The sequence below is a fragment of the Paramormyrops kingsleyae genome, chromosome 5 (assembly GCF_048594095.1).
Source record: "Paramormyrops kingsleyae isolate MSU_618 chromosome 5, PKINGS_0.4, whole genome shotgun sequence".
In the NCBI taxonomy this organism is placed as follows: Eukaryota; Metazoa; Chordata; class Actinopteri; order Osteoglossiformes; family Mormyridae; genus Paramormyrops; species Paramormyrops kingsleyae.
The window spans coordinates 19615709-19628580 of NC_132801.1; the positions used below are offsets into that span (position 1 = coordinate 19615709).

A 12872-nucleotide genomic window follows, 5' to 3' on the forward strand; every position below is an offset into this window, starting at 1 on the left:
TTGAGAAGTTGAGAGTCAAGAGTTGATATTCTGCTTTGAACTCTATAGTACTGTAGGTTACAGTCGCAAAAATGAATGATCAGCGTTTTCCTTTACGTGTTAGACTCACTGGAGTGATGTACAAGGACGCGGACAAGGTAAGGAGCAATAACTATGGAAAAAATATGTTTTTTCATTTTTTCCAAATCCATCTCAAGGAGTTCTGAACCGGATTGATTCTGTCTTTATAAATAAACCACCACAAGAATCACGCCAACTTTAAAAATATTATTGCAACAATTCAGTAAAGAAATTATCATTTTAAAATATATATATGTTTTATTTTCTTTTGCAGAGGTTCCTGACTGTGGTGCTTTGGTCAGATGAGAGTGAAATTATTATTTACAGGTCTTTTCAGGAATTCAAGAAACTGCACGTAAGTTAATCACGTTTCAGATATTAGACCAGTACCTGAAAAGTCCTTTAATTTAATAATTCTGACTTTCATTTTGTTCCAACAGAAGAGTTTGAAACGGAAACTTGCTACAGAAAGCCGGTTTCGTAAATCAGAGCGGGTCCTTCCCAGGTTTCCAGGTATACATTGATATAAAGATATAATGTATTTACTTACACATCAGAAAGCCATCGAAGACCGTAGTGTGTGAAAAAATGCAAAATTTGTTCCAGCAAAAACCATAACGCATAACCTTCAAAGAAAGGGTCCGAGCAGGTCGATGCTCCGCTTGAAGTACATGGAGAATTACTGTACCGAGCTGTTGGCATGTGGACACAACATCGTTCAGAGTTTCGAGATGATACAGTTCTTCACGCCGCAAAATCACGATCTACAACCGGATTATGCTAAAAATAGGTACGTGATTTAGCAGCTAACTATAAAAAAACATTACGCACTTTGAATTTAATGTGAACCAAACATACCTTAAATTACGGTGTATTTGAGTCATCTTTACGAGGCTTAAAATGTTCAGCCACAACGTAATGTCCTAATCTTGTATTCTTTTTCAGTATTGTAATCATGCCATCGGAAGACATCGGAAGCCAAGACACAGATTATGTGGACAGCAAGCGTCTCAGTTTTGGTAACATATCCCAGCCCTTCCTATCTGAGACGTACCGTTGTGTCGCCGCATACGAAACCAAAGATACAAAGAACAGGCCGTTCAGCGTAGCTGTAAACGAGACTGTGGATGTGCTCATCAAAGACAAAGGAGGTATGCATCTTACAGTTGTCCTGGGTGGTTATAAGCATTGGGTAAAACAACCGGATTATCACATTTTCACAACTGTAGAAAAAATGGAATAGAAATATGTAATTCTGGGAACTTGGAATTTGGAAATTCATTTTAACACGATAAATCATGGATAATTAAAAAAAAAAGATTATGATGGTGTTTTTAATGTCATTCATGTTTTATTTTAAAAGCAGATTATGTAAGTCTTGGAAATGTTCCCTTTAAAATAGATGAGATAGAGAAAGTGATTTAAAAAAAGCCATATATGTGTATGATTAGAATTATATTAAAAGATTTCCTCTATCAAAGATATATTTGAAATACTTCTATGAGCTTCACATGGCAATGTCTGAGGTCCACAGTTAGTATTGACGCCATCTCGTCCCAATCAGGCTGGTGGCTTGTGGAGAACACGGAGAAGCACCTGGCTTGGTTCCCGGCGCCTTATCTAGAGAGCTGCGAGGATGATGATGAAGAAGATGACCTGAGTGAGTGCCCTATGGAAGGTTAGTGGCAACCGTAACCAGCAACTGAGTGTTCGGTTTCCATGTCAAAAGAATGCACTGCCCCCCCCCCCCGCCTCCCCCCAGTGATGTTAAAAAGGATGTGGGTAATAATGGCTTTCTGAAAGAGACTACAGATGCTCCTCTACTTACAAACTTTCAACTTACAAACTTTCAGACATACAAAGGAACAGGACTGTACGTCCAAATTGTGTTCATTGGGCTCCCATTTCCTTTCCTTTTTTCTGCCCGCCAATTCCAGCTAGTACGACATCTAGCCGCTACTCCCGCCGCACTGCAGCGTAGTGTTCATACTCCCAGCATACTAGTTCTTTGTACTTGTGTATACCCTTAAAATGATGTTGAATAACGACTTACGAACATTTCAAGTTATGAACTGTCTGTTTGCTCCTAACCCACCTACCCATTGGTCACCAAAAAAAAGACATGTACAGAGTATCTTTGGACACTCCAGAGCACCCTATTCATAAACTCCCTGAAGCACACAAGCATCCATTAAATCGCAGTTACAGCGGAAGTTCCTGTGTCTTTGTGTAACCGGGTTCCTCTGTCGGTCCACAGGCAGGCTGTACTGTATGGCAAGATGCTATCGGGCCACCAAAGAAGACGAGGTGTCTGTGAACATCGGCTCTGTCGTCGAGGTGCTTCAGAAGTCTGCCGACGGCTGGTGGTTCGTCAGGTGGAGCATTCCTTATGCTGAGAAGCCTGGGGAGGGGAACCATGTATTCGAGCTCCAGAGCACTGAAAGCGTTCTCCTTGCCAGCTGGATTATCCGCTTGGCATGTTGCTGGGCAGGCAGAAGCAGCAGTGAATTCTTGTAAATGTAACTTTCGTTTTTTGCTCCACTGTTTTTTACTATACCATTCAAAAGAGAATACAGGAAGGAGAGTAGCAGAAATGTTTGCTCTACAGTTTAGTGTAGCGGTGGTCAGTGTGTGTGTGGGTTTTTGCTACAACTCGCTAATTAGATTACTAATTAGAGGGCTGATTATCTGAAGAGTCCTCACACCTGGGTTTGAACAACTGACCTATTGGTTACCCCAAAAACCTGCATACACACCGGCCCTTTGCGGATAAGATGAAAGTGATGAATAATCTTTTTGAGGTTTTATTGGGCGGACAGAGAAACAATAGTGGTGGAGGTGGGGGCAGGGGGGAAGCACCCCTCAGTCCATCGCAGTTGGGACCCACTGCAACTCTTCAGTTTATTCTCTAACTCTTGTATTTTGTCCCACAGGCACAAAGGAAATGCTGGCTATGTGCCGTCCATGTATCTGCGGCCATACTGCAACCCCCACTTGCGCTTTCAGGCGCTACAGAAGGACATGCGCAGCTCCAGCCTATGTCTGGCACAACTGCACCTCCAAGAGGCAGCGCCGGGTCTTACTCCACCCAAGGGGGACAGCCTCAGGCCCACCTTCAGACCAAGGTCCCAGTCCATGGAACTTCTGTCTGCTAGCCCCATCCGATCAATCACGGAGGAGCCAGCAACAGGCAAAGATTGCGAAGGCAGGCCGAGCGTGGCCAGCGAGGGCAGTGAGCTGAGCTTTAGCGATGACTGTGGTTCCCTCTGCGGCAGCTCCGTCAGCGCAAGCTGCTCTGACAAAGAGGAGCAGAGGCCAGGCTCCCAGGCGGCCAACAGCCATGGTGACCAGGCCGATGGGCGAAAGCCGTCCAGCACCACCTCAGTTCCGAAGGTGCCTCCACGCCCAAGAGTCCAGGAGATTTTATCCCGCTGTACAACTATTACTCGCAAGGCTGCCCAGACCTACGTAGCCAGCCAGTTAATGGAACATGGAGAGAGAGAGATTTGCTAAACTCCAGGTACAGGACATTAATAAGCTTAGGCCTAAAGTATTATCTGTTTCAGTTATGATGTTTATAACTTTATATTTATGAAATACTAATTTTTAATGAAATAGTCTATTTTATACTGTAGTCCAAGTTTTTATTTTATAAACACAGTAATTCATTTTAGGCTGATTTCTAGAAGATGATTAAATGTAGTATCACATGAATTTTTTTATATTTATAAGTTTAGTTAGTATTTCAAATACTGTGTTAACATAAATGTCCGGCAAAGATGGTTTCTGTAGTGCTCATTTCTCTTCATATGCTGTCATACAATGGTCTAATCTTTATTCAAATATTCCTTTATCATTTGTATTTTCCATACTGGAAAGCATTCTTGTGTTTTATATGCATCTTACTCCTCTGCTGTTATTCAGTTCACTGTGCCACAGTAAATTATTCTGCAAAGCTATATATTTATTGATAGTACCTAATAAAATTGTGCAATTTCAGTATTCTGGAGTTTTGTTGATTTCAGTGTCTCACTGTAGCAGCTCTCCTCAATTTACAAGCCTTTGAATGGGGAAGGTTCAATAGGGCCAGTTCTAGGTTGTCCAGTTGTGCAATGTTACATTGTCATTTCATGTCTTCTACAGTGTTAATTTAGCTGTACCCTTCAGGCAATACCTTTCACAACAGGAAGAAATACCACTGACTCCTGAGATGAAGGTCAATTGTCATCCACTGCACAGCGTGACGTTTCCTGTCACAACAGTCAATCTCCTTCTGGCTGTTTGGTGATTGACATATGTGTTCCTTAGAAAACAACCTGTTACATGCAATAGGAACCTTAACATGCTACCTACATGACATACTAAAGAACAGTGACTCTGTTGTCCCTCCAATGGCAAAAAAATGGCCTTCCTTCCTTTCTCTTTACTTTAAAGAAGGCAAAAACTGTTGAGAAAGGGCATGTCTCTCTGTCCGCTGTGGAATAGTGTGGGGGACCCTAGGAGAATCTCGGCCTGAGGAAAGCAGCCTCCTGGGGGCAGCAGACATCCCCAAGTCTGTTGCATTGTAATTATTCTGCAGAGAACTGTAGCAGGGACCAGAATTTTAATTGACAGCACTAATATATATATATATATATATATATATATATATTAGTGCTGTCAATTAAAATTCTGGTCCCTGCTACAGTTCTCTGCAGAATAATTACAATCAGATTACAGGGTTGCTGTGGATTAATTTCGATTAATCGCAATTAAATATCATTAATTTTTAATCTATATTAATCACATTTCATTTTGCATGAGCAAACAGACTCAAGAAAAAAGAGAATATATATGCACTTAACATGTTTATTGAACATCTTGAACACGAGTTTGATGCATTCCATCTGCCACAGAAGTGCAATACTGAGGGGTTAATTCTATAATAATGCAGCTTCTAAAATAATTAAGCTAACAGACACAGGAACTGATACTGGGCTGGGAGGACGGGGTGATCTCGCCCCAAACAGTTGGGAGAAATCAGGAACTGACAGTGTGCGAGCAGGTCAGGGTGACCTCATCCCAGACAGCTGGAAAACAGGAACACATCATATAAGCGATACTTATTTTAACTTTTGTTTAACATAAAGGGGGGGGGAACATGTACTCACGGACTTACTAGAGCAAATGTCAAAATATGTTGCAGTCAAGTAGATGGAAAAGTACCGGGAAGGGGGGGGGACACCCCAGAAGGCCTATAAAGAGACAGAGCCGACACCTACTGTATAAATAGTTCGAGCTTCTTGTTGTACATGCTGAATGTATGTCAGATGGTCGCTCCCTGATTATAATCTGTCAGAGAATAAACTGGTGACTTGCAACTACTCCTCGTCTGTGCTGTGAATCTCTTATCATCAACGGACCCGGCGGAGTGTGACTCCAACAATACCATGGACCCATATCAAAAAGCAAGATTTTTTTGCTTAGCCGGACAACTTGTCGGATTTAAGGTACCTCAGTTTATATGGTCTTCATCTTCGTTCACTTACAATTAGCCCGAACTACCGTAAATCTGACAAATAATCCCGACTAATGAAATCCTATTCTAGCTCAGTTAATTGCCATTGTTAGCAATATCAGTTGATAACACATTACGCGCGGTGCATTACGTATAAAACTCTGTACTCCGAACTCGGGAGCCTCTGGGCTGTTCCGATATTTGTCGGATCTCCGAGAAACGGGAGCGCACATGTCGTCACTTCCAGCTTCAAAACTCCGGAATACGTCTCGAAATACCAGTTCCGAGGACAAATGGAATGCACCAAAACTGCCCGAAATGGGTTGACATAGAGATTTCAGGGATTTTGAGTCATTCTGCGCTGCGGATGGGTTAATTGCGTTAAAAATTTGAATCAGATTAATAATGATGATGGATGAATCCGCGTTAACCCGTTAATTTTGACAGCCCTAATATATATATATCCGTTCCGGACTAAAAAGTTCGAGTTCTGATCGAATTTTTCCCATAAGAAATAATGGAAAACCAATTTATTGGTTCCCACCCCCCCCCCCAACCAAAATTACACCTAAATATGTTTTTCTTTCTTTTTAGCATTTAAACACAAATTGAGCAGGATAAAACAAGAAGAGCATTTTTTTCTTAATGGCTTTCAAAACGATAAAGATCTTATCCCAACATTACCCCTGTCCTGCCCCGATCGTCCACTCCTTACGTGTGCCACGCCCCCTCGCTAACCTCGTGTGGGATCCCCATGTAATCTGCTGTTTCTGGTTGTTGTCATTAGTCCTCTCTATTTATAAGTCCGCGTTTCAGTTTGTTTCCCCAGTCCGGTCATTGGGTGCGTTGAACAGATAATTCATAAGACATTGGCTTTTTTTGTCCAGATGTTTTTGTTCTGTCAAGATACAGGGCGTCTTTGTGGGTCACAACGTTATGTTCAATAAATATGCTTGTAATGGTTGAAATTTATGTCTAGTTGTATATGATGGATGTTAACACAATCAAAAATCAGCTTGTAGTGAATCCTATAGCTAGACTCCAGACTATTTTGTTTACAAGTCTAGGCCACATTGGCTGGTGTGATTTCACAATATCGATAAGTCTGTCAAGTTATAGGGATTTAATGATAGTGATAGCAGTGATGATAATGATGATGACCCTCCCCACCTGGCACATAAAAAAAAGCAAGAATCAAGTTTTTACAATGAAGAGACATATGTTAGAGTCACTAGGTGTGGACATTCTCTTTTGTTTCATGGACTATCAGTCATAGTTGTAGTTATAAATGCAAGTAATAGAGCTATTAGCTTAAATACCCTGTTGTGTGTACACAGTATCTGTTAAATTGAAGCAGGAACTTCTTTAAATGGTGACATAAAAGAATTCAATCATGCAGTTATTACAAAGTTACTTATATGGATTTATAAGAATTAGAGAGAAAGTCGAGTGTGATTTCATGAAACATACGTTTGAAAATGTTACATAAAAGCATAATTTAACCAGTTTGGTTTCCTTCCAGGAAACATTTCCTGGGTTAGGAATTTCAGACATGACCACATATGTAAAGCAAAAGCGTACACTTGAAGTATTGCAACAGCTTTTTCATGATCAGCAAAGTGCTGGCATTCATATAAACCTCTGTAATCTTGTGTATAATGGAATTCAATGATTCTACAAAATAGGTTGTAGTGAATCTATCCTTTAAGTGCGGGTAGCTGTATTTCTTTTATGGACTGTAGGCTGTTGATTGTCCATCTGCTACAACTGCTGTGATTCCATAATGTTGATAAGCTGATCAGTTAGGGGAAGCTCCTGGATATATTTAAAGGGGGATATCATGAAGGTGATAACAATGATGACAGTGATGATGATGATGATGATGATGATAAACATCATTCCCAATTGTTTATTAATGAAGAAAACTGAGGCTCCAAAGCCTGTTGATGGTGGGACTATCATTGTCAGATGCCAGGAGTCACTACTAACCACAGTTATTGTACTCATCAAAGTTGAGGCAGCTGGAATAATTAGGGGTCCAACCGTTGTAGCTGATTGATCCCTATAGTTTTTTCTTATTGTGCTTTGTGTTGAAGTAATTAGCTTGAGTAGCTTGTCAGCATTTGCATGGCTAAACCACTGGCCATATGACACAGACCTGTTGTGGTTGCTGTGGTTACAGTCACTCTAAAGAGGAGGGACTTACCCACCAGTCACGTGTACATGGGGTTGATTACCTGGAAGCAGGAAGTTTTTACAGCTACATGAATGGCTGCATAAAAAACTCAGGCATGTGTTTAAAGTAATTTCCTTGGATATACGGACTAGAGATAAAGTATGTTTTGTAGTTTCATTCATGGTAGGCATAATGCCGTGAAATAATAAGCAAACATTTACTGAAAGGAACCCAGCTTCCTTTTATAAAGCAGGTCTTGAGTCATATACTTGGGCATATGTTCTCAGTCAAGTGTGTACACTTCCCAAACTACCCCGAGACCTGGCAGACTCAGTTCATTGAAGTGTTTGTTTGTCTGACATCAAGCTGTGGTTATTTTTTTAAAAATCTCAATGCGAGTAAAACAGAGATTGTAATTTTTGAAGCTCCAGAGGGAGTTAAAATTGTAGCTGGTGAACTTGGGCCACTTTTTAAATATGCTAATCCATATGCGAAGAACCTTGGATCTTATATTCGACTCTGGTCTCAAATTTGGTTACCAAATAAATGCTGTGGTTAAGTCCTCATTTTATTATCTTAGAGTCTTAAATAACATTAATCATGTGCTTTTCTGTAAAGATTTCGAGATCATAATCCATGTTCTTAGTCCATTGTGTCTTGATTATTGTCTGGATGGCAGCATATGTTGTTCCAAAACTAGATTATTTATTGTGGGATCAGTCAAACTTCATTGTCTCGTCTACAGCTCCCGCAAAATGCTGCGACATGTTCATTAACTAAATCCAAGAGGTCATGCCATATTACTCCAGTTTTAGCTTCATTGCACTGGCTGCCAGTGAATTTGAGAGTTGGTTTAAAAAATTTTCTGTTTGTGTTTCAAGCACTGAATGGGCTAGCACCAGATAATTTGAGTGAGCTTATCCATCCGTACTGTCCAAGTGAAGCATTAAGGTCTTCTGACAAGCTTATGCTTTTTGTCCGAAAATGTCACTTGTGGCAAAAAAAGGGAACACGCCCCTTCTGTATTTCAGAAAATTGACAAATAATTACATCCCGGGTATGATGTCTCTTCAGCAAGATGACCGTCTTCCTCTGCTGTGAGGGGAGCTTTATAAACTCCGCATTTCGGTGACGGCACTCTCTGAGGTGCGCAGAGCGGGGAGTGACCAGATCTCTGTAGGTGGGTGTACCTACTTTTGGTCTGGTCGCACTGACGGCTTCCATACTCAGGGAGTAGCTGTTGCTGTAGCGTATCGGCTCCTTCCGATGGTGTCTGATGTCACTCCTTTCAATGAGCGTATTATGAGATTATGAGACTCAGGCTAAGGCACTCCTTGGTTGTCTTGTCTGTCGTCTTAGTGTATGCTCCGACCACGGTGAGTGATGTCTCATTGAGGGAGACACTTTACTGGCAACTTTGCTCGGTGGTTGAAGTGTGCCCACGAGGTGACACTCCTCTGGTAATGCGTGACTTCAATGCAAGCACTGGCACTGACAGGGTTGGCTATGAGGATTGTGTTGGTCCCCATGGGTCTGGAGACCGGGGTGAAAGTGGCTCCATGTTCCAAAAGGTCAGGGGCTGCAGGTCACTGGATCCTGGTTCCAACGCCCCGAGCCACATCATTGGACTTGGCACTCCAGTATTGGTGGTGTGGTGAAGGAGATAGATCACATCCTCGTGAGCAGACGCTGGAGACTCCTGCCCAGTTTGTGAAATCTGAGCACAGACTTGTTGTTGCTATTCTGAAGATTCAGCTTAGATCCAGTAGGCTTCCACCTACTAGGAAAAGATAAAGATAAAGATGCTTTATTGTCATTGTACAAGTACAATGAGATTTTGTTTGGAGTGCACCAGCAGATACACAGTAAAAAATTACAATAAAGTCCAAAGAATAAAATATGTACACACACACAAACATTCAGAGTGAGTAAGGTGCTGGTAAATTAGTGCAATATAATCATACTCATGAATGGTTATGATTTTGTATAAAGTGCAGTGCATGAGCAATTTCGCAGAGGTAGAATTAGAGTTATACAGCAAGTTTAAGTACACAAATATTCAGAATGTTAGGGATGAGTGCTTTGAATTCAGAAGTTTGATAGCCTTAGGGTAGAAGCTGTTCCTCAGCCGGGTCCTGCGTGCGTACAGGGTTCTGTACCGTCTACCAGATGGTAGAGGTGTTAAGAGTGTGTGTCCAGCGTGGGTTGGGTCCTTCATTATTTTCTCAGCTCTGCAGCTGCACCGGGTTTGATGGGGAGGTGGAGGTTTGGTTACGCATACGCACTGTCTATGGTCTGTTGGTGAGAAAATCCAAGACCCAGTTGCACAGGTGTGTGTACAGTACAAGGTTGTGCAGTTTGATGGCCAGCTTGATGGGGGGGGGATGGTGTTAAAGGCCGAGCTGTAGTCAATAAACAGCATCCGCAGGTAGCTGTCCCACTACTCCAGGTGTGATAGGGCAGTGTGGAGGGCCAGTGTAATGGCATCCTCAGCTGACCTGTTTGACCTGAAGGTAAACTGATGTTGGTCCAGGGAGGGAGGGATGTTGTTCTTGATGTGTGCTAAGACCAGCCGCTCAAAGCACTTCATAACAATGGGGGTCAGGGCCACTGGATGGTAGTCGTTCAATTTTCTGACCACTGCCTGTTTAGGGACGGGGATGATGGTGGGGACGGTGGCCTGTTCCAGGGAGATGTGGAACAGGCTGGTGAAGAATGCAGTCAGCTGACCTGCACAGTGTTTCAGGACTTGTCCCGGGACACCGTCGGGCCCTGCTGCTTTGTTGGGGTTGATGAGCCTGAGGGCCCTTCTCACCTCATGTGGGTTGAGCACCAGGGTGTTCGGTGGGGCCTCCCGCAGGTCCAGTGTGGTGTGGTGATGGTTGGTGTCTTTGTCGAACCGTGCAAAGAAGTGGTTCAGATCGTCAGGGAGGGATGAGCACTGGTTGGACAGGTGTTGCTGTTTTTGTAGTCGATGAGGCTGAACTTAGCCTGACTCTAAGATCAAGCTGTTTCTGATGAGTTTGCAGACTTGGGTGTGACTGCTGACTTTAATGTGATGTGGAAGACCTTCTGCGATAAGACCCTGAAGGTTGCTAAGGGCTGTGTTGGTGTTGTCAGTGTTCCCAGAAGGAGGTGTTTCATCCCGCAGGGCATCCTGGATATTATCAAGAGGAGTCACAGCGCATGACTTGGTGGCAACTCCAGTCTCTACCGGGAACTGAGGTCGGCTGTGAGGTCTCTGAAGGCAGATAAGGAGACGTTTGATAGACGATTCTGTGAGCAGGTGACACACCAGCTGTGGTCCAGTGACCTATGTCCTGCTTACAGAGGAATCAAAGCACATCTGAATCCGTTCCTCAGAGACTTGCAGTCAGGGTGGGTGATGGGACGGTCCTTACGGATGACACTGCAGTTGTGACCCGCTGGGCTGACTACTTTGAGCAGTTGTTTAAGGCTGACCCTCCAGCTAGGATGTTGGACATCTCTGAGTCCACAGTTCTCGAAGCAGATCCTCCGATCAGCTGTGAACCACCCAATCTCACTTAGATTGCAAAGTTGGTGAATCAGCTTGGGTCAGGGAAGGCCACAGTAATCTGTGGTATCCGGGGTGAACTTCTCCAGGCCGGTGGTAAGGCTGTCCTCCTGGCATTGCAGGCAATCTTTGCTTCCATTTGGGAGTCAGGTGTCATTCCAACTGACTGGAAAACGGGACTTGTAGTCCCTATCTGGAAAGAGAAGGGTGATCGCCTGGATTGCAGCAACTACAGGGGGATAACACTGTAGGGCCCTTCTCACCTCATGTGGGTTGAGCACCAGGGTGTTCGGTGGGGCCTCCCGCAGGTCCAGTTTGGTGTGGTGATGGTTGGTGTCTTTGTCGAACCGTGCAAAGAAGTGGTTCAGATCGTCAGGGAGGGATGAGCACTGGTTGGACAGGTGTTGCTGTTTTTGTAGTCGATGAGGCTGAACTTAGCCTGACTCTAAGATCAAGCTGTTTCTGATGAGTTTGCAGACTTGGGTGTGACTGCTGACTCTAATGTGATGTGGAAGACCTTCTGCGATAAGACCCTGAAGGTTGCTAAGGGCTGTGTTGGTGTTGTCAGTGTTTCCAGAAGGAGGTGTTTCATCCCGCAGGGCATCCTGGATATTATCAAGAGGAGTCACAGCGCATGACTTGGTGGCAACTCCAGTCTCTACCGGGAACTGAGGTCGGCTGTGAGGTCTCTGAAGGCAGATAAGGAGACGTTTGTTAGACGATTCTGTGAGCAGGTGACACACCAGCTGTGGTCCAGTGACCTATGTCCTGCTTACAGAGGAATCAAAGCACATCTGAATCCGTTCCTCAGAGACTTGCAGTCAGGGTGGGTGATGGGACGGTCCTTACGGATGACACTGCAGTTGTGACCCGCTGGGCTGACTACTTTGAGCAGTTGTTTAAGGCTGACCCTCCAGCTAGGATGTTGGACATCTCTGAGTCCACAGTTCTCGAAGCAGATCCTCCGATCAGCTGTGAACCACCCAATCTCACTTAGATTGCAAAGTTGGTGAATCAGCTTGGGTCAGGGAAGGCCACAGTAATCTGTGGTATCCGGGGTGAACTTCTCCAGGCCGGTGGTAAGGCTGTCCTCCTGGCATTGCAGGCAATCTTTGCTTCCATTTGGGAGTCAGGTGTCATTCCAACTGACTGGAAAACGGGACTTGTAGTCCCTATCTGGAAAGAGAAGGGTGATCGCCTGGATTGCAGCAACTACAGGGGGATAACACTGCTCTCAGTGCCGGGTAAGGTTCTTCCTAGGGTCATCCTCAACAGGATCCGTGATCACTTGCTTGCCTCTCAGCGACCGGAGCAGTTTGGTTTTAGGCCTAAGAAGTCTACCATCGACTGTATCCTTGCACTGAGGGTTCTCTGTCGATTTTTGTAAAGCGTTCAACTCAGTTGATTAAGTTGCCCTGTGGGACATTCTGAGACTGCACGGGATCCCCCCCAAAGTTACTGAATGTCATGGCTGGCCTGTACACAGGTACTGTGAGCGCAGAGTGAAGGGAGAACCTCTGCGTTCTTCCCAGTTGATTCTGCGGTTCACCAGGGGTTTGTTCTTGATCCTACTCTGTTCAATAATTGTATGGACTGGGTGTTGG

General features: G+C 43.9%; 1 protein-coding gene across 1 annotated transcript; it reads left to right on the forward strand.

Moving 5' to 3' along the window:
* Positions 1 to 4062, forward strand: noxo1b (NADPH oxidase organizer 1b). Its single transcript, XM_023809152.2, has 8 exons — positions 1 to 137; positions 335 to 415; positions 501 to 573; positions 667 to 850; positions 1006 to 1211; positions 1625 to 1738; positions 2318 to 2435; positions 2994 to 4062. The coding sequence occupies exons 1-8, from the start codon at positions 72 to 74 to the stop codon at positions 3571 to 3573; spliced, it is 1422 nt and encodes a 473-aa protein (XP_023664920.2). The 5' UTR covers positions 1 to 71; the 3' UTR covers positions 3574 to 4062.
* Positions 4063 to 12872: the final 8810 nt, after the last annotated feature.

Coding starts and splice junctions, on each gene's coding strand:
- noxo1b (XM_023809152.2), top strand. CDS start 72: ATGAATGATCAGCGTTTTCCTTTACGTGTTAGACTCACTGGAGTGATG. Junction 416..500: donor AGGAATTCAAGAAACTGCAC/GTAAGTTAATCA, acceptor TTGTTCCAACAG/AAGAGTTTGAAACGGAAACT. Junction 2,436..2,993: donor GACGGCTGGTGGTTCGTCAG/GTGGAGCATTCC, acceptor TTTGTCCCACAG/GCACAAAGGAAATGCTGGCT.